The 25,846-nt window shown below is 35.5% G+C and overlaps 1 protein-coding gene across 2 annotated transcripts in view; it reads right to left on the reverse strand.

The window, feature by feature from the left end:
- Positions 1-1,913: 1,913 nt before the first annotated feature.
- Positions 1,914-25,846, reverse strand: part of TLK1 (tousled like kinase 1) — a 131,585-nt gene continuing 107,652 nt past the window's right edge. For both annotated transcript variants that reach the window (XM_024561544.4, XM_053918773.1), the window contains exons 13-21: positions 14,596-14,693; positions 12,958-13,039; positions 12,199-12,290; positions 12,025-12,114; positions 11,703-11,872; positions 11,037-11,172; positions 9,303-9,414; positions 8,356-8,463; positions 1,914-3,805 (exon numbers count right to left, since the gene is read on the reverse strand). In XM_024561544.4, the coding sequence (XP_024417312.1) occupies positions 3,629-3,805; positions 8,356-8,463; positions 9,303-9,414; positions 11,037-11,172; positions 11,703-11,872; positions 12,025-12,114; positions 12,199-12,290; positions 12,958-13,039; positions 14,596-14,693 (1,065 nt within the window). In that variant the 3' untranslated portion in view covers positions 1,914-3,628. The remainder of the gene's footprint in view (positions 3,806-8,355; positions 8,464-9,302; positions 9,415-11,036; positions 11,173-11,702; positions 11,873-12,024; positions 12,115-12,198; positions 12,291-12,957; positions 13,040-14,595; positions 14,694-25,846) is intronic.

Raw genomic sequence — 25,846 nt, forward strand, 5'->3', positions numbered from 1 at the left:
GGGGAAGAGAAATTAGAGGAAGGCAAATAATAATTTGTATGTCCTAGGAAATGAAGCTAATTCAAATTGACAAATTACATGAATTCTAGAACTGTTGTAGAATTCCTAAAGCCCATGAACAAGAATTCTAATATTTGATTTAAAAACTAGCTCATACAAGCACTTTTTGAAATGCCTTCAGAACATTAAATTTTAGTCTATTTTGGAGGAAATTTTATCAGATAACATATCAAAATGTAAAGAGGGATTAGAGAAAGACCTGCAAGTGTGACTTCAAAGGCAGAAAGCTCGCTCACACGTAAACAACAATGTAATAAAATTCTAAAAGTAATAACCGAAAGGACTGGACAGTCTGTATTGTCATTAAACACAGCCACTAGCGTCTGATGACGACATTGTGTGTAACGAGCGACAGTGGACGGAGAAACACACCCTATCCTCTTTGAACCCTTCAGTGAAACCCTCCACCACGTTAGCTTCATGTAATGAGGTATTTGTAGAAGTATCTGTTGACATTTTATGTACCATTTAAACCGAAATGTTTTTCTTTTAAACAACCCATTATCTACCCAACTTCTGACTTAACAAAGGATGAGGGTGGTCTGACACTTCCTTCCTCCAAGGTGCACACATTACAGCTACTGCACACCAGAGAAGGGTTTTAAAATTCTGTGCAAACACTGTGCATGCCCCCCGGCAGCAGTGCCGACTCGCCCCGGGCCGGCCCGTCCGCCACCCGGGGGAAGACCTGCTGCCGTGTGAGGCGGAGACAGGCTCCGGTTCTGAGGAGCAAACGCAGGAAACCAGGAAACAACTTCCGCTTCAGAAGATATCAGAGCCACAGACTGTAGAGTGACTGAAATTTACTGACAGATACCAATTTCCTATGTGAAGAGAATAGTACTCAATTTGGCTCAATTAGCCATCTTGTACCTGCGGGGTTACTGGCATATTACCTGAAATCTATAGCATTTATTTGGAAAAACTTTGGGAGGAAGAGATAATCTGTAAGTTGATTCATCTCCTATACATCTTTGATTCTAAAGGATTACCTAAACTCCCAGGCCCAGAAAGCAGTATCATTTTATGGCTTTTCCTTTCTTGGTTGTTGTTGCATTTTTGACTCCAGCAGTCACTTTCATTCATTTGAAAATAACAGGGTAAAGCCGTGGTCTAGGTCTACACTACTTACTCAAATCAACCTCTTATCACCGTATTTTTCAGACTGTAAGACGCACCCCCCCCCGCATTTGGGAGGAAAATGGGGGTGCATCTTACAGTCCGAATGTAGCTTACCTGGCTCACTGGGGTGGCGGTAGAGCAGGGTTTTGTCCCCTTATTTTCCTCCTCTAAAACCTAGGTGCGTCTTATGGTCTGAAAAACACAGTAAATTTGTATATCCAAAATTTTAAACAAAACTACGTTTTCTTATAATTCAGGACTTCAAGTAAGTTAATATGAACACAGTACTTGATGATTTGGAAAGACGAAAACAACAAAATTGAAAAATTTGCTGGCAGCAGCTAAAGCACTCAGTCAATGCTAACATTTCATTACCGTTTCTCTCTAAGTGTATTTAAATAGAACTTCTTTTTAATGTACAGACAGGAGTCCCCAGCCCGAGCAGTGGCCTGGTACAGGTCCATGGCCTCTTAGGAACCTGGCTGCACTGGAGGAAGTGAGCGGTGGGCGAGCAAGTGAAGCTTCACTTGCATTACCTCCTGAGCTCCACCTGTTGTTCCCAATCCACACATCCACGGAAAAGCTGTCTTCCGTGAAACCAGTCCCTGGTGCCGAAAAGGTGGGGGCCTGCTGCCTTAAACCACTCCTGAGAGCGCTGTTACTTCCCCAGGATTAACCTTGACAACGGGTATTAGGTTCACTCGAACAGTTTGAAACACTTTTTACTTGCCTTGAAGTATATTTAAAGAATTTATTTCAGCTGATTCTTAAGGAGCAAAGTCAGAGTCAATATCCTAAATATTGAAAGCTCCCTTCAAATGTAATTTTCATAGTCTCCAAACTTTAACTGTCACTGTTTATTACTGTTTGGCTACATTCTCTACACTTTCAGCAGCATTTTAAAGAGACAATATGTGTATGTACAATGGAAAAACAAAATGGCTTGCAACATCAGAAGTAAGAGCCACAGTGGAACTGTACAATACTAAGGACAACCTGCGGGAAGTATAGCCTCTTTCTTCAGCAACACAGACAACTTACATGTAAGTATCAGCATTATGGTTGTAACAATAAAGGGATAATTTTTACAGGAGTAAAATACAACATCCTGAAAAATAATGGTTTCTACCATACAAGGCAGTTAGAAAATGTTCACATTTTAACAAATCTGTACAAACCACAAGAAACTTGTTTATGGGACTATTATCCCACCTTGCTGATAAGAACCTTCTAGAAATGTAGAATAACCATGAACAATTTATAAATCTAGTATCTATGTGCTCCACAGCCCTAGAACCCAAAAAACTGATTTAGAGAATTCTGAATGTCCAACATGGATCATTTTTACATGCCTTGATTGTTAATGAATGCTTGCTTTTAATATGCCTCTACGATGTACGGTCAATTTGCACCCTTTCAAGGAGGTCATGTGATTTTTTGTTTCGCAAAGAAGCAACATCATTTAGCAGCAATTAAAGCGCCTTCAAGACTTAAAAAAAATACAATATCCAATTAGAAAAGCCTTATTTTTAAACATTTGTACAAGAATAAGCTGCTGAAACTTGGTAATTGAAATACGACATATGTACAACAATTTACAACAGAGCTAGAAGGGAATTTATCATTATCCTGCATAGAACTGGTCTGCATTTGGTTATACACTTTCACTTGTTTTCACGAACAAGGCCTGGGATCAAAACAAAAGTACCTGTTAACAATTCTAACGTGTTGAAACAATGGAGATACTACAACTTAGTGACTTCAATTGATTTCAAAATAAGCAGCTCATTTTGTCAATGGTGTAAAGTATCTAGGAAAAATAGCTCTCCCTTTAACACAACCAGTGGGGGGGAAATGTGATTTCGAGGTACAACATGGTAAAAGCCAAAACAGGCAAATGACAAAGTCTAACTCTGCCAAAGGCTCTAACTCTCACATCCTATCACCATAAAGCACAGCTGTCACTGTCATTCAGCTCTTACTTTGGTTCCAGCAGATTAACTGCCGAATGCTTGAAGAATGTATCCAGGCACTATAGTTCTTGTGTTAGAAATGTCTCATTTTTCCAAGTGTTTTTAAATAATGAAAAACTACCCTTCATATTAGAACTCTCTAGTAACAACCAAATGTATTTAGGTATTATAAACGTTATTTACAGGGTTCCCCCAAACAAACAAATCATTTTTCTTCTATCTGAACCCGGCATTCCTGTCCTTGTGCAACAGGCGGCCACCCTCACCACTCAAGGGCGTGGTCAGGAGTGCACTTTATTCACTGTCCACGATCCATCCTCTCACACAGTGACGCTACAAGGAACTTCGGTTCACAAACAGTTCTCAACCATGTCCTGTGTAAAAAGTAAAGTAACAAAAATACTCAAATGCTCTCAAACTCAAGTGTGCATCTGGAAGCAATTCAAAGGAATCATGCCGACTCTGGAGGAAAGTCAGTAGGTGACTATGCTTGAAGAAGGGGGCGTAGGGGATGCTGTCAGCCCGGCCATGTGTAAGTTCCCTGAAGAATTCGATCTTCTCATGTGTGGGAGAAGATACGGGTCATTCGCCAGCTGGTGTACATCGAATCGATCTTCTTTTCGGTATGCCAAACAGCGTCTTATAAAGGCCTTAAAAAAAGGTCAGCAATTAAAATCTTTTTCCCTTTTAAATAGCAATCAACTAAATCCTATAGAAGAACAGGCACATTTAAGACAACTTTTTCAACATCCCAAAAGGAAATTCTATACCCATTAAATAGTAACTCCCAATTTCTTCCTCCCCCAGCACTACTGTGTTCTTTATGACTGGGCTACTCTAAGTACCTAGAATAGAAGTAAAATCAGGAAATATTTGTCTTTTTTTTAATCAGGCTTATTTCATTTAGCACAATGTTGAAGAGTAATCCATATTGCAGCACGCACCAGAATTTTGTTCCTTATACTGGTATAAAGATCTGTTCAAGCCTCTGCCTTTTCATTTTGTTGGTTTCCGGTGCTGTGCAGAAGCTTTTTCATTTGATGTAGTACCACACTTTGTTTTTGTCTTTGCTTTTGTGTCAAATCCAAAAATTCCTCACCAAGACTGAGGTCAAAAGCTTATTGCCTAAATTTTTTTCTAGGAGTTTTATGGTTTTAGGTTTTTATACTTTCAAGTCTTTCATCCACTTTGAGTAAGTTTTTGTGTATGGTTTAAGTGATCCAGTTTTCCCGACACCATTTATTGAAGAGACTGTCTTTACCCCACTGCATATTTTTGGCTCCTTTGTTCATAGAGTAATTGACCCTATACCTCTGGATTTATTTCTGGGCTTGCGATTCTGTTCCGCTGATCTATGTGTCTGATTCTTATGCCATAACATGCTGTTTTGATTACTATAGTTGTAATATAGTTTGAAATCAGGGAGCATGATGCCTATAGTTCTTTTTTCTGGGTCTTTTATGGTTCCATACAAATTTTAGGTTCCAGTTCTGTGAAAAATGCCATTGGAATTTTGGTAGGGGTTACACAGAATCTGTAGATTGCTTTGGGTAGGTAGTATAGACATTTTAACAGTATCAGTTCTTCTAATCTGTGAGCACAAAATAGCTTCCCATATATTTGTGTTTAACTTCTTTCATTAATGTCTTACAGTTTTCAGTATATAGTTCTTTCATCTCAGTTAAATTCACTCCTAGGTATTACTCATTTTGATCCAACAGTAAATGGGATTGTTTTCTTAATTTCTCTTTCTGATAGTTTGTTATTCATATACACAAATGCAACAGATTTTTGCATATTGATTTTCCATCCTACAACTTTACTGAATTTGTTTAGTTCTACAGTTTTTTGGTGGTTTTAAGGTTTTCTATAAACAGTTGACCCTTGAACAACACAAGGGTTAGGGGTGCCAGAAGCCAGCACAAGAATACATATGTATCTCATCAGCCTGCTGCACACTCGATTTCCAATGGCCGGCTGACCCTTGAACAATGCAGGTTTGAACCCATGTTGTTCAAGGGTTAACTATGTAAGATCATCTGCAAATTAGTAAATTTTATTTCGTCCTTTCTGATTTGGATGCCTTTTATTTCTTTTTCTTGCCTAATTGCTCTGGCTAGGACTTCCAATATTATGTTGAATATAGAAAGCAGCACTTATACTCACAAAATTCTGGACACTTATTTCTAGAATTTATCTTCTGCTACAGTAATCTTCTTGCCCTCTCTCACTTTAGCTTGGCCAGAGGGTGTGCCATTTTTAGCCATTCTATATGATTTCCTATTGAGCACAAAAACTTTCTTTGGAGGAAGGGACACTTCTATTAGGTTGTTGTTTCCTAGGTTAACACTAAGCATCAGGACACTTTTGAAAAAAACTAAGAGTGGAATATAATCACTATCTTTTTTCCTTCTCAAACAGGTTTTATGTGTCCTATCTTTGAGAATGGCTTCCTTTAAAAAACCTATTATATTTATAAAAACTACACAAATTTTAAGTATACAGCACAAAGTGAATAGATCAAGAAAAACAATGTTATGAGAACCTCCTAAATCTGTTCACACCTCTTTCCAGGCACGGGCTCTCCATACAACCCACCTAGGTAACCACTATCCTAACTTTTAACATTGAGTTTTGCTTGTTTGACCTTTATGTAAATGAATCACAGATTATGTTCTTTACCTGGCTTCTTTCTTTCATTCAATATTATATTTGAGAGATTCATCTATTTTTTTGCAACAGATAAAACATTCCTAAGTGATAACTGGTTAAGTCTTTTGCTTCTTATTGCTGACTCCAGATGTAACTTTAGCTTGTCTTTAAATTCCTAGCTGCCACAAAAAAACGAATTAAACCATTTTCAGTTAAACTATTGCTAACATAAACGCTTTTTAATGTGATTAAACTTTAATTTTAAATTAACTATTTTGCATGTTCTTTGCTTTGAAATTCATTCAGAGTAATTTTTTTCTTTAAAAACAAATCTAGCCCTAACCGGCGTGGCTCAGTTGGCTGGGTATCATTTGAAAGGTTGTTGGTTCAATTCCTGGTCAGGGCATGTGTGAGAGGCAACCAACTGATGTTTCTCTCCCTCTCTCTTTAAAAATAAATAAGTAAAATCTTAAAAATAAAATAAAAACAAATCTAGGTCTTCTCATTGTTATGCCATAGTTAGCTTACTCATATTTATCAAAAGTCTTTCTGATCCCCTAGGTCTTATCTTTTTAAGTCTTTAACAAATACAAAGAGTTGCAGAGATGACTCTGGAAATGATTAAGATACAAACTTTTCCTGTATGTTGAAGGCAGAGTTTGAAGGGCTGAAAAGCTACCAACAGCAAGGCTAAGAAGTATATAAGGAGTAAATCTGCTTAAGATACTCAAATCAGGTCAGTAGAGGTACTTGGCAAAGGTATATTCCGAGGGGACAAAAGGTTAAAAATAAATAATGTCCCCCCACCCCCCGCCCCAGGTACCAAAATGGTGAATGCAGCACCAATGAAGAGCCTGAGGAGAACCATAGGTGGTAAATGGGACTTCTTTTTGGCACACTACATTCACACTAGTCATTCCTGGTCATTTTTGTCACTATTAAAAATGTGAATAAATGAATCTTGTATTGACTAAATTCATTTAGTTTCTATTCTCACTGATGCTGAGAAACAGAAGACAAAATTTAGATGCTAGCACCATCAAGATCTTTTTTAAAGGAGCCATATTTATGTTATGAAAATAACTCATGTTTTAAAATAAAAACATCAGTTATTTTAATTGTCAAAATCTTCTAAAACTCAAATGATTTGCAAAAAGTCAGTAAGATGTAATGGATAAAATGAAATATGGGACAGTTCCAATAACCACTTTGAGATTATACAAAAACCGGTACAATTATGGAGGCCACTGTGACCTTGACCAGGGACACACAGCAGTGCTTATCTGCATCCTAACAATACAGAAATCACATGCCTGTTTGTGAATTACTGTTATCACCTAGACTATTCAGACTAGAAAAAAAGAAGAGTGCTTCATGTGTTTATCTTAGGAATTTCCCAGGGTTTACAAAGGAGACTCCAACAAGGAGTCACAGAGAAACAAACTTCGAGATGAGCGAAACAAAGCAGGAGTAAATATGCACGTGTGCGAGCCAATGGGGGACCGCAAAAGTTTTGCTATTAGAAACATCTACTTCATGTTACCATACAAACATACATGGATTATAGCTTCAGGAAGCCATTTGTGACAGCTCCACAGGCTCCTGGAGCAAAGCTGAAGAGGTCAGGCTCTCTCAAGCGCCTGTGCAGGCTAGCCTGAGACCAAGTCGCTCTGCTGCTTACTAGGTGGTATAATTCTGGACAAGATACTTTTGCTATGGCTTGGTTGGTTTCCTACTTTATAAAATGCAATAAAAATATCTATATCATAAGGTTAAAAGATAATGCATATAAAGTATCAGCACAATGCCTTTATTATTTCTAATACAGTTGACCCTTGAATAACATGGGGGATCAGGAGCATCAACACCCTGTGCAGTTGAAAATCCGTGTTATTACTTTTGACTGCCCCAAACCTTCCTTACTGATACTTAAATAGCTGATTAAGACATATTTAGCATGTTATATTTATTACATACTATATTCTTACAGTAAGAGAAAATAAAAATATTATTAAGAACACCCTGAAAGAAAACATGTACATATACTTCAATGCATTCATACCTTTCTCTTAATTTTTCCAATATTTCTAGGCTATGTGATTCACCTGTAAATTTTTTCAAATTGTCACAAATTTCCAAAAAATTTTTCAACATGTTTATCAAAAGTCATACATGTATTAATTGGACTTGTGCAGTTCAAACCCAGGTTGTTCAAGGATCAACTGTGTATTTAAATATCTCGGTATTAACATAAACTGATACATAAAACATAAGGGTAATGACAGGCCCAGATCTCAAGATTTTCCCTAAGTTTCAAAGCAAGCTGGCGTGAACAAAGAATCAGGGATTATATTTGGGTCCCTGAAAGATGGACACTTAAACCAAAGGCCTAAACAACTCTTGTTTCCAGAGCAAATCACCAACCCCTCCTGGACAGATTTTCCTGTGGTGACCATAGCTTTTATTTACTAATGAGTAATTACTTGTTTTAGGCACAATTTATGAAATGAAATTTACATCACAAAACTTATTTACATAAATTTAATACCTTTGCTTCACTGCTTACAACTGGTTTTACAGGAAACTGAACTTCTGTGGCTTTTAATATTGTATTTTCTTGAAGAATGTCTTGTTGAGATTGATTGTGACCAAATGGCTAAAAAATAAATAAAAACAAAATGTTGAGAAAGTGATCTCACAAAACATTTAAACAGAGATATTAGTCAATACTCAAGATGCAACTGATTTGTGTTCTAAGAAATTCTTGTCCTCAGTTACATGGGTCACCGCAGCAACAAAGGTGTAATGGTAGCAGCCTGCAAGCCTATCTAATCAATCCTCAGCATAGCCAAAACCCTGAGAATAAGCGGAAGAAAATAATGCTGTTGCAGTGAGTAGTTAAGATAAAATAAAAACATAAGAAATGTAAAACTTTATTCTGAGTATTTACAAAATGAAGTTTGATTAGAGAAGAGATGAAGTAGTGGAAATGCCCGTGAAAACATCATAGAATATAATACTTCAAGCTCATATGACCCACTCAGAATGTGAGGAAGTGGAGAGAATGGAGGATAAAGAAAAGAGTTTTGACTCCAGTATTCTTAACAGTAGAGAATGGTAGCACTGTGTAACATGGTTACTTCTTTTCCTTAAGTTAAAAAAAAAAGAAGGGCAAAATGCAGGCCACATAAATTGTTACATTACAATAATTCTGATCAATGGAAATTTTAGGGATAGAGAAGAAGCTGGGCTTTAATTGAAAGGATCTAAATTGACTTGACTTCGAGTTAATGAAAATTTGTATTTAAAAGGGGAAAATTCGGCAGGGGTGGGCAGGGGGAGGACAAAGGTGGAAGAGGGTATAAGGGAGACAAATGGTAATGAAAAAATACAATACAAACTAATCAAATAGGAAAGAAAGCATACAATTAAAAAAATTAAAGGGGAAAATTTGACTTATCCACATACAGCTGCATCTGGTATACTTTAACTTACCTTTCTACCATAAAGACATTGAAAGAAAATGACTCCAACCGACCACACATCAACCTTGTTGGAAATTTTTGGTGGTTCTTTTCCAACTACAAAACACTCAGGAGGTAAATACCTATAGTTTTTTGGGGGAAAGAAAAAGAGGGGTACTATTAACAATCTATAAGTGGGAAAATCTCAGAACACTAATTTTATCCACACTAAACCTTGGGACCTTCATTGGTGAAAATCAATCAAACTTTTGAAGCATTTATATTCTTGTATCATTTCATCCCAGTGCCAAAATACAACTTGGTCATAAAGTATGCTATACACACATACAACTAAAGTGTACATTACATACATTATCTACAGAAATAAAGTTATTAGAAATTACAATGTTCTAATTTGGGTAAGTGTCCGATAACAGAGGAAATCTTCTCCCACTGCCCCCCTTCACCAGCATCAAACTGTAGGCAGTTCTCTTCCACACATACACACACACACCTGACTGACAAGGTGGCTCTTTTGTCTAAAAAAACCTCACCACCAAGGTAAACCTTAGATTTGTTTGTAACAAAACCCATCCTAATCCAGAAGCAACGTAAATATCCAACATCTGTGCTCACTCTCCTCTCTCACCCCCTCAAACAGGCAAGGGAAAGTCCATTACCTTGGTTGCCCACGCTGCTCTCCTGTCACCTATGCTTTTGAATGTGACCATCTCTAATAACTTCCCTAACCACTCCGATTCTGCTGGTGAGCACCTTTTCCTTGAATGATAATTTTAAGTATGAAAAAAAACCATGACATATCATCTTATTTATGTTCCTAGAAAATGCCACAAGCAGAATTTAAACTTTAAAGTGGCTTTAAAAGAACACATGAATGTAACCAATCCTTGTTCATGAAAAGTGAAGACCATGAAGACCTGTGGTATCTTATGGAACTGGTCATTATGTGCCCAGGGCTAACAGTGTGGGGACTGTTCTGGAAAACCTAATGTTAACATCCCGTTCAGTGAATTATAGTTATCTCTCTTCCAATTAAAATTTCACTCTTTTTGCTCAACTAATTTATTCTGAAGGCTAAGTTCGTTTTGAAATTTTACAGTTTATGGTTTCACTTTAGTGAATTTGACAGTAAGTTTGACAATTCTCACTTAAATAGTTTTTGTCAACACCTCCATAACACTTTGAAGGCAATGACATTCATTGAGACTGTGAAATCTGTGGTTCTATCCAGACTTACATCTGTATGTATTGTATGAAGTCAATAAAAGGTATTTTTGAGAGTCAAGTCCAAAGGCCAAGAATATGTGAGATACCTCTCCCATCCATGATCAACAAAACATCCATCTCCAACAAGAACTGTAACCACAAAACCTCTACAGAGAGGGCTTGTGCTCATTTCTTGTAACGGGTAAGATGTTATAGTTATATAAGCACTTTTTCATGATAAATCTCTCTCTAACACTACAGAAGAAAATGCACAAATTCTCCACGCCAGAAGTTTCCGGGTAGGTACTGAAGTCACTTGCTAAGGCCCAGTCTTTCTCCCTCTAGTCTGGTGCCGTTTACAGTGAAGACCAGGAGAGTAAAGACGACTGAGGAGAGTCATCTCCTTCTTGACTCAGAGACTTCGTACCAGCACCCTCACCACAGTGACCTCAAAGGTATACGGAAAGAAAAACTAAGGTCCCATAAAAAGCCCTGTCACTAATCTAGACAATTTTAATGTTTTTAGTAACACATTCACCAGTATGTGCCTGCCCCTTGGGAAGTCAGATCCATTCCATCTACACCATAGCTGTCATCATCCATAATTTTGGACAGACCAAAATCGGTGATTTTGATTTCTCCACAGGCTGTTCCATCTACCAGAAGGATGTTTCCTAGGAACAAAACATAAGGTTCTTTTAATGATACATATATGAAAAACATTATCTTTACAACTTATGTTAACTTTTGGTAAGGAAATTGTATTTAAAATTTTAAATATAATTTAAAAATGTATATATTTTAAAGATTTTATTTATTTATTTTTAGAGAGAGGGGAAAGGAGGAAGAAAGAGAGGGAGAGACACAATGATGTGTGAGAAATATATTGACTGGTTGCCTCTCAAGTGCCCCCAACCGGGGACTTGGGGGGCAACCAGGCACATGCTCTGACTGGGAAGTAAACCAGCGACCCTTTGGTTCACAGGCCGGCAATCAATCCATTGAGCCACACCAGCCAGGGCCGATTAAAATATATTTAAAATACGATTTAAACATGTGACATGACAAAAATACTTTAAATTCTACTAGTATTCCATTGACATTTAAAAACTAAACCAAGAAGCATGTTTTTAGGTAAATTAATAAATATGACTTTATACTCTTTAGAGCTTTAAAAATTATTTAGACACATTTTATTAATTACCTGGCTTAAGATCATAATGTATAATAGGGGGTTTGATTTCATTGAGATATCTTAGTGCATTTACAATTTGCATTACAATAGACCTAGCTTCTTTCTCTGACATTAATTTATGTTGCTTCAGATAGAAATCCAAGTCATTGCCTTCACAGTATTCTAACACTGTACAAAACCTACAATGGAGAGGAGAAAAAAAATTAGACATAAAATACTATCCAATAATTCAGGCCCACAGTGGAGAAATAAAGATATTTATATCATCGCCACAGAACAGGGAAAGCAAAAGCAAAAAAATCTTAAAAACTAAATCCTTATATTCACTTACGTATCTGTATCCAAGGAGAAATAATCATAGAGTTTCACTATTCTGGGATGATCCAGTTCTTTGTGTATTCTATACTCTCTGCAGGCATGTCTACAGGAAGAGAGAGTACATTAGTTCTCCACGACCATTAAATATATTTTCAATTGATAAAAAGAGCAAAGTATTACTATTTACTTGTGGTAGTTTTCCTTTTTCTCATCCCTCCAGCTTTTATTAAGCTGATGGATCTTCACAGCAGCGTATCTCTGTTCATAAAGGTCAAAAGCCTAGGATTCAAGGCAGAGAAGAGTTAGGTCCAAAGACCAACTAAACAGCTGAAGAGATTTTTAAAAACAATTTTGGTGATAATTTTTACATAATATGGAATTAGAATATACACTACAACTCTTGTGTTCATCTTTGCTAAGATTATACACAGTTCAATGACACATTATCAAAAACAAGACACAAATCCCATGGTGCTAAATCAGAGAAAATGCTAATGTCAATTTTCACATTCTAGTTTTAGAAATGCCAATATACTGAATCAAAATAAATAAAGCTATTTCTTGTTTTTAATAGGAACCTACTCCCCTCTCCTGGCAGCAGCAGTAAGCAGCCAGAAAAACAGATGGCTTTTTTTGTAGGCTGGGTAAAGCAAACCTTTTTTCTCTAGCTTCTCCTATCAACTCCCTACCTTTTCCTCCCCCTCCCCACTTCTTTGAAAATTAACAAGTTCCTAACACGTTAGGAAGTATATTCAGTATGATTTGGTAGGTTATTTTTGGGGGTCTGAGAACAGTTGAAAAATTTTCCATATAAATTAACAGTAACTGCTTCTTTGCTTTATGCTATCTCAACTTCTGAAAGGGTTCATAGGAACACTCTACTTTTGAGTAGGAGGGGAAACCTGTACTCCTTTATCTTAACGAACAGAAAAAAATTTTACATTACCTTATACACTTCACTAAAGCCACCTCTACCAAGCAGATGCAGTAATAAATATCTTTCATTTAAGGTTGGGTGATCTTTGAACCTTAAGGGTGGGGGGAAAAACAGTTAGTATCATGAAAATGCACACAAAAAGGTTCTTTCCGCAATAAAGTACCACGCTCTTATTCTGTTCCTAGCAATTTCTCAGTTACTCTACTGCAAATTCCAAATTCTGTTCTATACTTTTCTTTATCTGTGTGACTATCACCTGTCTTGACACTTGATGTTCACAAAGCTTAACATTCATAGGTGAATATTCAGGTTCAATGACCAACTGCAGCACCGTAATAAAGAGCTACCCATTGTGTTGTCAAGAGCTTCACGAAATCCCATTATCTACTCAGCAGGAATTACTTCCCTTGGAAAAGTAATACTTTTATATTGGGGGTTATGGGTCATCAAGGGTTTATGGTACTGACATGATTAAAAAGAATTATACATTGGCCTTCACCCAAGATTAAATTTTACTGTCTTTGGACTTCTATAAATAAAATTTTAATCCCCAATTAAAAAAGATAAACTTGTTTAAAAACTTAAAAAAATAAACACTCACAGATAATATTACTACTATAGATACACAAAACAAATTTAAACATAAGTTTCAGAACACAGCCACTTTGTTCTGTTTTATTAGAATTTTCATCTGGCATAATTTAGGTTGTTCTATAATATTTCATACACAGATGATAAAAATAGGCCTTCTTAATTTTAAGCAAGATATTTATACTACACAGCAGAAACTGGTCATTTCCGATTCTGACAAGTAGTGCCCCTTGGTTAATTTCCTTCTTCTTCATAAAGCTCCCACCAGCCCACAGGTATTTTCTCTCTTCATTTTTATAACCAGAGATTAAGGACAGAGACTGTAACTTAACTTAAACTACTTTTCTTTGTCTCAAGTTTTGCATCATAATGCTGAATATATGGCTTACTGAAATCCCTTTAGTTGAAATAACTTCTCCTTCCTTACTGTAATATTAATTTTGGTATTCAGTCAACAAATACTTATTGCATGCCTACCATGTGCCAGGCACTGGGTTAGGCTTTGGGGATACAGTAAGAACAAAAGTAAGTCCCTTCTCTCACATAGGTTATATTCTAGGTGGAGAAGACAGATAACCAATAACTGAAATATAAATTTTTAATTTCAGGTAATGATGAATGTTATTCAAAAAAAAATAAAAAAGCAAGATAAAGATACTGAAAAAAAGCAAGGGAATGGAATGATGTAAAAACTGCTATTTCAGATAGGGTTGCCCAGGGATGGCCTCGCTGCTGACCATCTGGAGTGAAATACAAAGTAAGCCCCTCAGATATTTAGAGGAAGAATGGTTCGGGTGAGAAAACGGCACGCACAGAAGCCCTGAGGTGGGAATGGGGGCTGGAGTGCCTACAACCTACAAATGCGGGGCAGATGACGATGTATGTTGGTGAGGTGGCCAAATACAGAACCTTCTGACCCTTGGGAAGGAGTGTGGATCTTTTTCTAAGTATGATGAAAAGGCCCCCTTTCCCCTAACAAGGAAATACTGTGTATATGTACTGCACAGAGGAGAAACACTTTTATCATGTAAAACTGAAATACAGATAACGACTTACTGCGAATTATCTTCATTATTTATCCTTTTGAGCTCTCGAATGTGAAGATTTCTGACTCTTTCCAAACGTTCAAGTTCTGCCTGGATTTCTGCCTCTTCCTGAAAATGAAGAGAGGGGACTATAACAAGCTCAATTTATTTGTGATATAAAAAAGATATTTTTACCCTTGCATCAATTTTTTACAATGACAGGAAGAATAGTGTATTATAAAGTACCACTGAGTAAAAAGACCAAAGTGCTCTTTTCAATGCCTGAGTGATGGAAAAGATCAAGAAAAAGCCTATTTCAAGAAACCATACTCCACATAAAAATCTATACCTAATGAGATGCTGAGTTTTACTCTGTGTAAGAAATCTATTTTTATAGTGTCGAAACTGAAAATGACTGCCAGGTAGTCTGAAACTGACTTATAGCACAAGATGAGCTAAAAGCTTTATTTCTAGCACATCCAAATTTTAATTTAAGAGGGAATCATCTACTAGTATAAAACAAATGAAATGAAGTTATTTTAAAATAGTTAAAAGAAGAAGAAAGGAAGACAGAATTGCCAATTATTCCTACACCTCACTCACAGCATTTGGAACACACACACCACTGTGGATAAATCCCACTGTAATCTTAAAGAGGCTCTAAAACAAAAATATTATGAATTGCTGTGATAGATCCTTAGGTATCAGAGCAGATCTAGGCAAATCCTAAAAAAATTTATGTTACCATTCATTTAACATAAAAATTTGGTATGTTCATGCCTCAAAATACATAATTTAGAACATTTAAGAAAACTAGACACCAAAACAACATAATCACCCATCACACACACATATACATACCATTCCTCTGATTCGTCAATATAAGTTTGAATATTATTTAAAGAATGAATAAGAATATACCAAATTTCAGTGGATAGTTCTAAAAATGTCTCATTTTACAATAATTTTAAGTATTTGTTGAGTGAATAAAAAATACATATTGTCTTGACTGAAAATACCATTATACATCTATGCCATAGGAAACAGATTGCTTCTGAATACTGTACTTAAATATTTCTGTAGTTTATTAGCCCCACCTCTTTTAATGATTTATCTTCTATTTTAAAGTCCTTTATCTCAAAAAATTTGTGATTCTGAAATTTACTTTAAAAGTATAATTATCACTTCATTCCAAAGCAGATTACAGAGGTATAACCTATAACTAAGGCTTAGGCACTAAGAAATGTTCTAAGTATTATTAAAAAAAAAATGTTCACAGGTTAAAAAACTAAATCCAAGTATGTTTGTATTCCACTTGACCCTTAAAGTTATTTTAAATATTTTGAAGTGAAACTCAACCACTACTTGTTGTACAATAGATATTTAATGTAAATTTAATAGAAACTTCAAAATAAACTTAAATGAAGATAAACCTTTCTGTTGTAGAATTTTGGAGAGATTTTTCTAAAATAGATATACCAAATAGATACTTAACTGAGATGTCCTCATTTAATGTAGCTTTAGTCACACATATTTCTAATTTTAATGAAAAAAGAGAAAATTCCAGGAGGGTAAAGATTATTTATATGGACAGAAAACAGATTGAAGGCTTTGAAACAATAAACTCAAGCCACAGCTTAGCTGTCTTAATTTGCTCATAAAATAGAAAAGGAAACTGGCCATTTAGGAATGCCCATGAGTATGAAAAAAATTCAAATTCATTTACACACAAACACAGAAAATGGTAACTTTTTCTTTTCATATTACTAATGTTTGTTGCCTTAAAACTTAAATTGATTCTTACACATGTAGGAAGCTACCAAACACTTGGTAGGCTGGTAGAGTTTTAAATAATCTGATAAAATAGTGAAATGCCTATTAGAACACCAGCTGAAATAGGTGTTTTAACTTTATTTGAAATTGTGGTGTGAGGATACTATTTCAAAAGAGAACTTAGAGAAATTAAATCTTATTGAGTCATAAATATATAATTATGAGATTCAACTAGATTATTGAGATACATAATTACATTTGTTTTATAATTTTTGGTAATTTTCAGATGTCTATACAATGGCAGTAACCAGTATCACAAAATAAATACTTATTTTAAAAAGCAAATGTATGCTGCATCAGTTAAACTTTTTTTCTCTATAAAACATGACAAATATGTTCCGTAAAATCTTACAATACAAACGCACAGGCAAGCTTCATTTCATTTGAACTGTAAAGTATGTAAGAAAACACAGAATGTCGTGAGCACTAGGGAAAGAAAAAAGCTGGCTCCTAGGCATTTAAAAGGAAGTGTCAAGGGAAGGAACTGTAAGTCTTATATGCAAACAGACATAAATCCTCCATAGTCAGTGAAATGTATTTACAAATTCCGTATTGTAACTCAACATTTATTTCACATCTTGGACCTTAAAGTGACACACTCTGGAAGATAAGATAATTTTGCAACTCCAAGTAATTTATCTCAGAATCCCACTGAGCAAAATATACATGCTACTTGGGGGCTGAAGGTTTGTGTTCCCCTAAAACTCATGTTTATGCCCTAACCCCCAATGTGATGGCATTCGGAGATGGGGCCTCTGGGGGGTAATTAGAGTTAGATCAGGTCATGAATATGGGACCCTCATGATGGGACTAGTGGCTTTATAAGAAGGAAGAGAGAGAGATCGCCATCACAGCCACCCCTTCTTTTTCGGAGCACAAGGAAAAGGCTGTGTGAGGACTTAAGAAGGTGACCGTCTACAAACCGGAGAGCCTCATGAGAAACTGAACCCTGTCAGAACTTGATGTTGAACTTCCAGCCTCTAGAACTGTGAGAAAATAAGTTTCTGTTGTATAAGCCACTCAGCCTGTGGTATTTTGTTATGGCAGCCGAGCAGAATAATATACACACCTTAGGCACAAATACCAGGGCAATACTCTCTAGTACCCTATCCCTTACAGAAAGGGGAAAAGCCCAGTTTTGATCTGGCCTCAGGGTCCAAGTCTAGAATACAGTAGTCTCAGCAACTTAACTTTAGTGCAGATCATTTCCAAAGATCTATCCCACAGGCCACACTCTCCTTGAGATCAACGTTATCCTATGGGCCATCCTCCTCAGAATTCATGGTTTTCAGAGGCTTTAGGAGAAGCACCTGGGCTCACAATTGATCTAAATTCATTATAGATTCGGATCCTCAAATGCATGGCAAAACTAGGCCAGATTACTAAAATAAAAGAGAGAGGATCCAACCAGCTACATCATGCTCAGTAAGAATACAAAGTTTAAATCCTCCAGCCATCCACTAGCTAAGCAGTTAAAGCACAGAAGGTCTAGACTAGAAGAAAACAAAGAACTAAACAGCATTTCCAGAAAGGAACTGGTCTCTGTAGGCAATTATGGTGTCGAAGGGACATGAGTAAGAATGGACTGTATTAAAGAGAGAGGTAGGTCTGGTGATCATACAATAAAAGAACATGGCTCTTTTCTGTTTCAACAAAAATGATAGGGAATGGCCAACCTAACAGTACACACACTACAGCTATGTTGAGTATTTTAAAATAAGCTCTCCTATTCTAAATTACATTTAAAGAAACCAGGTCATAGAAGCAAACAACAGATCTCGACAATGTCTCATCGTTTAAGAAACCTGCAAAACATACCACCTTCCAAAATTTATTAAAAAATTTAAATAAAAGGTAAATTCCACAGCAACTTAACCAGGAAGGCTTGCCCTTCACAACACGTCTAGCATAGGAACGCTTTCTATTTGTTATCAAAGTCTCTTCTGGCAACTTACTATCCCCTTGGCTCAAAATTTTAAGCCAAAAGTAAGTTACCGCAATGCAGAATCTCTGCAAATGCCAGGTTAAAACTGACTGGCAGACTTGGGGTGTTTTTAAACATATTCCATAATGGCAATTAAGAAAAAAAAAGGTGGGGTGTGGAGGCATTAAGCTGTAAAGCTTAGAGTTATAAACAACATTTTCACATGTAAAACTGATACATTTCCTGAAAAAAATTAAACGTACTAGTTTAACCTAAACTTCTTTGGCAAATTGAAAATGTGTATACCATATTATCCCCCCACAAACTACCCCCCCTCAATTTTGAAGATCTATAAAAGCAAGATGGGATGGAAAATATTTTGATATAACCTCAGCTTCTCAGCTTGCCTATAATCGATGAGGGTTGATACAAGAAATTCTGTTTGGTATACTATGAAAATGGTGGAAGCAGAGAAACGCACATCAGTTCCAATTGTCCATTCAACACCATAACACATTACCTGGTCTAGGAAAACTAGTTCAGAACGAGGTTTCAGAAAGTTGAACACCAAATTCATTTTAGTAATGGATAACAGTCCCTCAAAAGTTAGTATCTCTAGGTCTTGAAATTAAGTTTTATTTCATAAACTATATCATTCTAAAAGTTTATCACAAGGAAAGTGAAAGGTGAAGTTAACAAAAGGCACTATTAAAAGCTAATGGAAGGAGCCATACAGAAATGAATTAAGGAGAAAATTATTACCAATTTACTTCAAGTTTGGCCTCATTATATGTCCCTTGATAATTTCTATTACACGCTTTTTCATATACCATAAATATGGGTATGAGACATATGAACCACTGGAAATATGAGTCAACCCACCAAAAATCCACCTAGACAGCAGGTCTAAATTTGTAGAAATCAGTTTTGAAATTACCTGCCCATAGTCCTATTTTTGCTTGAGTATGATTGTGTAGATTGAAAAGTGGGGTAGGAGAAGGGATAAAAATTATGAAATTCTTGGGGGGGGATGTTCTTATCTAACTATATAAATGTTCCCCCCACTCCCATCCCTAACAATCATTGAGTTAGTTATTATTGTATCTCCCTCTGGTGTGTTTAACTGGCTCAGATAATTATTTTAGAACCTTGATGGTTTCCTCTCTTTGCACTTCATTTCCTTCTTTGGTGGTAGGGGGATAGTTGTGGTAGGGTGGTATTTTATTCCTTCTTTAAATGCATAAATACTTAACATTAAAATCCCTAACTGGGAATAACTGTTAAAATGAGCAGTGATTCTGTCAGTTCCCACACTCTATTTAAACAAAACCAAACAAATTCTATCTTAGCAACAACAAATAAATATAACAATGCAACTGACTGGCAAAGTTTAAATATTTAGAATATTTAGTACACTTTTTGAAACGGCAATTATAGCTGTTGTATTGGGGGGGGTGTGAAACTCCCTGATGGTAAACACTAACAAGGGTGTTACCACAAGCCCCAGCACATACAGGCACAGTGCCTTACAAGAGTATATCACAGCCCTTCTCGTAGCTTTCTGCTTCCCTTTCGCCTCTTTTCGGGGGGACTTTTGTGGATTCCACAGATTTTTTTAAAATCTGACAAGATTTAACTTTCTACACGATAAAGGAAAAGGCCTAGTCTTCTAGACTGTCTTTCCACATAGGCACACAAATAACATGGAGTTATAGTTCAGATTGGGAAGGGCCAGTAGCCAAGCAATTGTGAAGGGGTGATGTCGTAAATTTAAATTAATTAAACCTAGCTCTAACTAATGGTTAATATGACTTCTAAGATTCTTTCCACTGTCTAGGTAACTGGATTAATATTGAACACCATGGAAGTAAAAAAATTTTACCTTTACATTTTTATTTTAGTAACTGAATATCAGGTACTACCAAATTAAGATGTATGATTATAAATAAGGAAACACAGAGCAAGGAATATGTTTGCAGGTCCATAATGAGAGTAGGAGGTAGAATATAAATACTGGGAGTTTTCCTATCTACAGCTAGCTCCACATTCTCTCAGTCATCTTTTATAGACTACTGCTCATTTTTAAATAGGAAGCAGTAGTAAGAACAAAATGTTAAGTTTAGAATTCCAACACTCTTCTTGGCACTTTTCTTGTCTACACCTGCCAAGAAGTCAGGAACCTCGTAACATTCTTCATGGGCTTAACCATGACTTTCCCTAGTTAGTATAAGCACCTTTCTATACTTCCACTGAGAACTACTGCCTACACAAGTAGCATCTTGTGTTATGTCCTAGAGAAACATAACATACAGTGTGGTTGTGGCTTTTACTGACAGAAGAATTCCCAAAAGATTTCTTGTAGTCATGGTCATGAATACAATGGACACAAAGATTTAGAGATTAGGTCCTCTAGCACTATATTACTGTTCATTATTTTCATATATTCAAAGCTAAAGTGACAAGAAATGTCATGTATTGCAAGCTTATTCTCTGTGGTCATATTAAGGATTTGATAAATCAGATGATAATGGTATTCTAGAAAGAAAGACCAAAGGAGATATCAAACTTCAGTATTTGGGGGTCAATTCACCTAAAAACAATGCCCTGTATTCTCCACTGTTCAAAGGCTTGTAGACAATCCATTGTCTTCCATTTCAACTAGTTGCATGGTCCACTGTGAAGGAGTGAGAAAAGAGCTGTGTGCTTGTTCTTGACCTGTAAAGATTTCATCATGGAAGATTAAAACTGATGCTGCTGCTGCCTGTTACTGGTTGTTTCTCTTTGCAGGTGCCAATATCAGTCAGAGAACAGGATTTCAGTGGCAGAGTTGTTGCTATACTGTTATCTCTTCAGAACGGAGGCACAAGGAGAGATGAATGCCACATCGCAAGGAGCAAAGGAGAGAGAGAGAAAGAAATGGTGTCAGGTGGCATGTTGGATGCGGTTTTTGTTTTAGTAGAGATTGAGATGACTGCAAACTGTTAGCTGATTCCTTTGGTCTGCAAAGACACATTTGTGTTGGTGCTGATGATTCTTGACTTATCCTGTTTTAATTACAAATTGGTTATGTTTTTAAAAAAAAAACTTCTGGCACTTATATTCAGGGCTTATAAATCTCTCATTCTCTCTCTCTCACGTACATCCCTCCAAACACATACATTAAAGCCAATCCCTACTACACTATTTAATATTCAATACTGAGATGTCAAATCTTCCATATGCATTCTCTCCAATTAATCGTTTAAAATCTAGATGGTGACAAACCTTAACTAGAAAATAAAGAGCAACGCATATCCACAGGCTGTTCACATCACAAACTTTAACTAATAGTAGTGGCAAGACATCATTATCAGTCTTAGTAACTTTCAAATTTCTTCCTCATCATTTGGGGTATTATGATTGGTAACTTGTTTCTTTAAAATAATACGACTACAGAGAGAATCTATTACGAGGTGGATGGTTGTTTAGAGGGTAAAAAAACTTATTTATGTTAACTTAGTAACAATCCTTAGAAAGCACAACCATGTAGTTTCTTGAATTCCAGAGTAATGATCTGAAATAGAAAAAACACAACCTAGCAAATTCCTCAAATCACAAAGATAAATTGTTCTCCCACAATCAGAATTTATCAAAGACTGCAAGTAAAACAAAATCAACCATAAAAGCTAACTGGTATATAGTTTGTTAGTTTCTTTAAACCCATAGACTTAAGGCAATAGATAAAAGGACAGTTAGTAGCTTTGCCTCAAAGGAATGACTTTTGAAAGACAGGAAATTACTGCCCTCACAACTATAAGCTTTTAATAAGTGATAGCTGGGGGAGTGTGTACATAATTACTGATAGCACAAAAGTTTTTTTTTTTTTTAAAGTTTAGGAATAATTTGTGTGGTTTCCATGTATTTTGTTATAGTTTTTTTTTTTCTGTTTTATTCTGTTAAATCCTTAAGCTATATAAAAGGTAAAATTATGTTAGAATATGTACACTTTCTATTAAAAAAAGGGTTTTTTCTGTTGACCTTTACATATAAATTTAGAGTGAAAAGCAATATACCAGCTAATCATGAAACATTCTAGCTGACAGAAAGTCACTACAGAATACCCAAGGAAAGTAATATGTGGGAGAGAGCATATGTGTTTGTGAAAAACTTAACTGCTCTCCTCTATCTGCAATAAAAATGAGAAAGCATATTTTTGGAAGACCAAAAAAAAAGCAAACATCCCCACAACTCTAAGAGAGATGGAGAGAAAGCTACAAGTGAATTAATTCTTCCGAAAAGAAAGAACCAACTTGCTATCCATCTATAACAAAAGAATGTAGGAATAAAGCCTCTGGGTATTGTCATTGAAATAAGAGTGAGAGAAGGTTCAAGAGGAGAGGAAAGGCTGGCCTTGCTGGTTACCAGCTGTATTAATTCAGACAAAGCATATACAGATCCTGGCACTGAAAAAGTTGTCACGAACGGTCACTCTAGAATAGTTAAAACTTCAAGTCCATAAAATGTAATATTTTGTCATTTTCCTGAAATGGGAACTGGAATTATGCCTGTATCAGGCAGAGTATGAAAATAAATATTAAAGAATTCTTGATATATTAAAACCAAGGTGATACTGCACAGTGATTTTCCTAATCTCGGAAGAAAAAACTAATAGGCCATAAATACACTTAAATTTACTATTTGGTTGTAACCAGAAATATCTTATTTATTTCAGCCATACACTTATTGGATGTTTCTGCTTGCTCATTCATTACTCTATTACACCAACAGCTTTGAATTTATATTTCTAAACCTACAGGATAGCACAAAATGTGAACTAATCTTCATGACTTATTCAATGATAAATACACATTTTCATATGTCAGTTTACTTATTCAATTATTACCTTTATGATATACAATGCACAACATAAATTACTCATTTCAAGACAAAGTCCTTCTAGTCTCAAATGTCTAAATAGCATGAGCTTCCTCTAAGTAGGATGTTTTTTCCTTCTGCGTCAACAAATTTAATACAATAATTTTGCTAAACTTTAAGAGTGTTTATTGAAGGGAGAGTGAATCTCCCTTTAATACCCTGGCTAATGAAGAGTATGACGGGCTCCAAATCTAAATACTAAGCTGACATACCACAGGGTCATTCCCGTGTAGGTTACATAGACATCAAATATTCACAGATCAGATCCAGCCTCTGGTAGAAGCTATATAGTTACAAGTTGAAGTACAGTTCATGTCAGCTTAATAAACCCAGAAGCATAGGAAGCTGATATGGTAGAGGTGATAACATCTCTTCTCTGAAGTCAAGCTTGTTCTCTCTGTTAAAAGTGTCCAATCAACCTTTTCTTTTCTTTTCTTTTTAGAAAACACAACAACCTATTTTAATGACCTACTTTTCAACTGGGGTATAGAATGCCAAAAAACTTACTTTGAAACATATAACTTAATGCTTATTACTTTTTAATTATATGACTCCAAAATTAATAGCCAATATTGAATAGGGTATTTTTATTTGTGTTCTAAGGTGATACCATCTATTAATTTTGTTCTCTGTATGTACTAGCAACTTTCTTTATAATCCATTGAATTCTTCTCATCCAAAATAGTCTCAGAAGAAAATGTGAGAATTTAAGACATGAGAGTATGTTTCAGCATTATTAGTTCATCTAATTTCCCAAAATACCCCATGATGGAGGTCAAAGAAAAGTAACATAAACTGCTTAAGAAGATAAAGTTAGAAATCTAAAACTGCTCAGGAAATGTGATAAAAGCTGAAAAAATAAAACAGGAAAAAGCTTACAGAGGGAACAATTATTAGAAAGAATGAATAAATACAAAAAACAGAGAAGTAAAACACTGGGAAAGAGAATAACATGAAGGTTAGAAGAGGAGATACAGCATTCCACAACAGTTACAACTGCGTATACACTATCTGGGCGTGTACATATACCTCACTTCAGGAAACAGAAGTATTTCAGATAAACCAAATATTTTAAAAGTACCAAGAAAGCCTTCAAATCAACCAACCACCAAGCAACCAAAACAAAACAAACAAAAAAAAACCCCCAAACCCTTCTCTGAAGCCTTTTAAAAAGAGAAGTATTTAAAAAAAAAATTTAAAAAGTGAAGTATTTTTCTAATACAAATGGCTGATTCCGTAATTAACTGTTTTATAATTTCAGACTTTATATAAAAGGTTCTAACAAAATAAGATGTAAAGTCTCATCATTAGAAACAGTAATTTAAAATTTACTGTGTATGTGAAAATACACATGTGAAAATAAAAACCCTCCAGTTAAAGCTCTAAGTATATACTTAGTGTCCCAATATCATCAAGGCTGGACAGAAAATAATTGATGAAATCATTATATGGGACAGCAAGCATAGGTCTCTATGGATTCATTATCAAAATAGCTTAGGTAGGCACTCAAATACTTGTACTCACTCTGTACTACAAAATCTCCTTTCTTCTACAGTCCCATTACAACTCCATCTTTTACAGAGAATAGACTGAAATTGTCTACTGTATCTCAAAGAGCAGGACAAACAGTCAATAATGACAACAGAATAGAAGAACTAAAAACAAACCCCAAGAAATTTACTGTTCAAGTAGTTTAGGTGGAAACTTTTCTGAGCAGGAGCACGGATGTGGCATGCTACAGAACACTGATGCAAATTACCTACATATATACACACATCCTATGTGTAACTTTGTTCTGTTCCCTGTGATTAAATGGCAGGGGTCTGAAGCCTATTGATAGCACTGCAAAACCAAAATAGTATATGGTGTAATAGCAGCTGCCAGAATGGGTTTCTCTGTCCTCTCTCTCTACCGGAGGGAGACAAAAATACTATCTTCAGAAATACTATCTTCAATTAGCTCACTAACTCAATTTTAGCTATTATTCAGTCTATTTAAAAAAAATTCAGTATTCCAATAAGGAGAAAACATAATAAAAAAAATTGGGTCAAAAAAAGAATTTTATATCTGTCAATAAAATCAAGGGAATCTATTCTATTTTTATTTCTTTGAAATGGTCTGAACTAAAAATATAAACTATAAAAACAATGAACTGATTAGAATTTCAGAGTTTATAAACAAGTACAAAGCTATCCACTATTAAATTTTACTATGGTAACACATAGCAACAATTTTCTAAATTTTATCACTTTATGTTACTACTGATGACTAGGCTTTTCTAAATTTGCCAATGTACAGATTTTAATTGAAACATTTAATTAAACGTCCCACAGCTTAAAAGTTAGGCCAAAGAAACAATTTGTTATTAATTTATAATTATTTCAATTTATTATAAAACAGAAATAAACAAAATAGAACTTTACACTGCACCTTAAAAGTTAAACATTTTTTACTAAAAGATGGTATTTAAACAAGCTAATGTGAAGACACTGAAGGTCTGCCCAGGAACCACCCCTTCGCTACAAGCACACAGCATTATCCGTATCTCAATGTTTTTTAAATTGACACAAGTGAAAGGAATATTATTTTGATGAACTGAACATAAAAATGC

The sequence above is a fragment of the Desmodus rotundus genome, chromosome 2 (genome assembly GCF_022682495.2).
Source record: "Desmodus rotundus isolate HL8 chromosome 2, HLdesRot8A.1, whole genome shotgun sequence".
Taxonomy (NCBI): domain Eukaryota; kingdom Metazoa; phylum Chordata; class Mammalia; order Chiroptera; family Phyllostomidae; genus Desmodus; species Desmodus rotundus.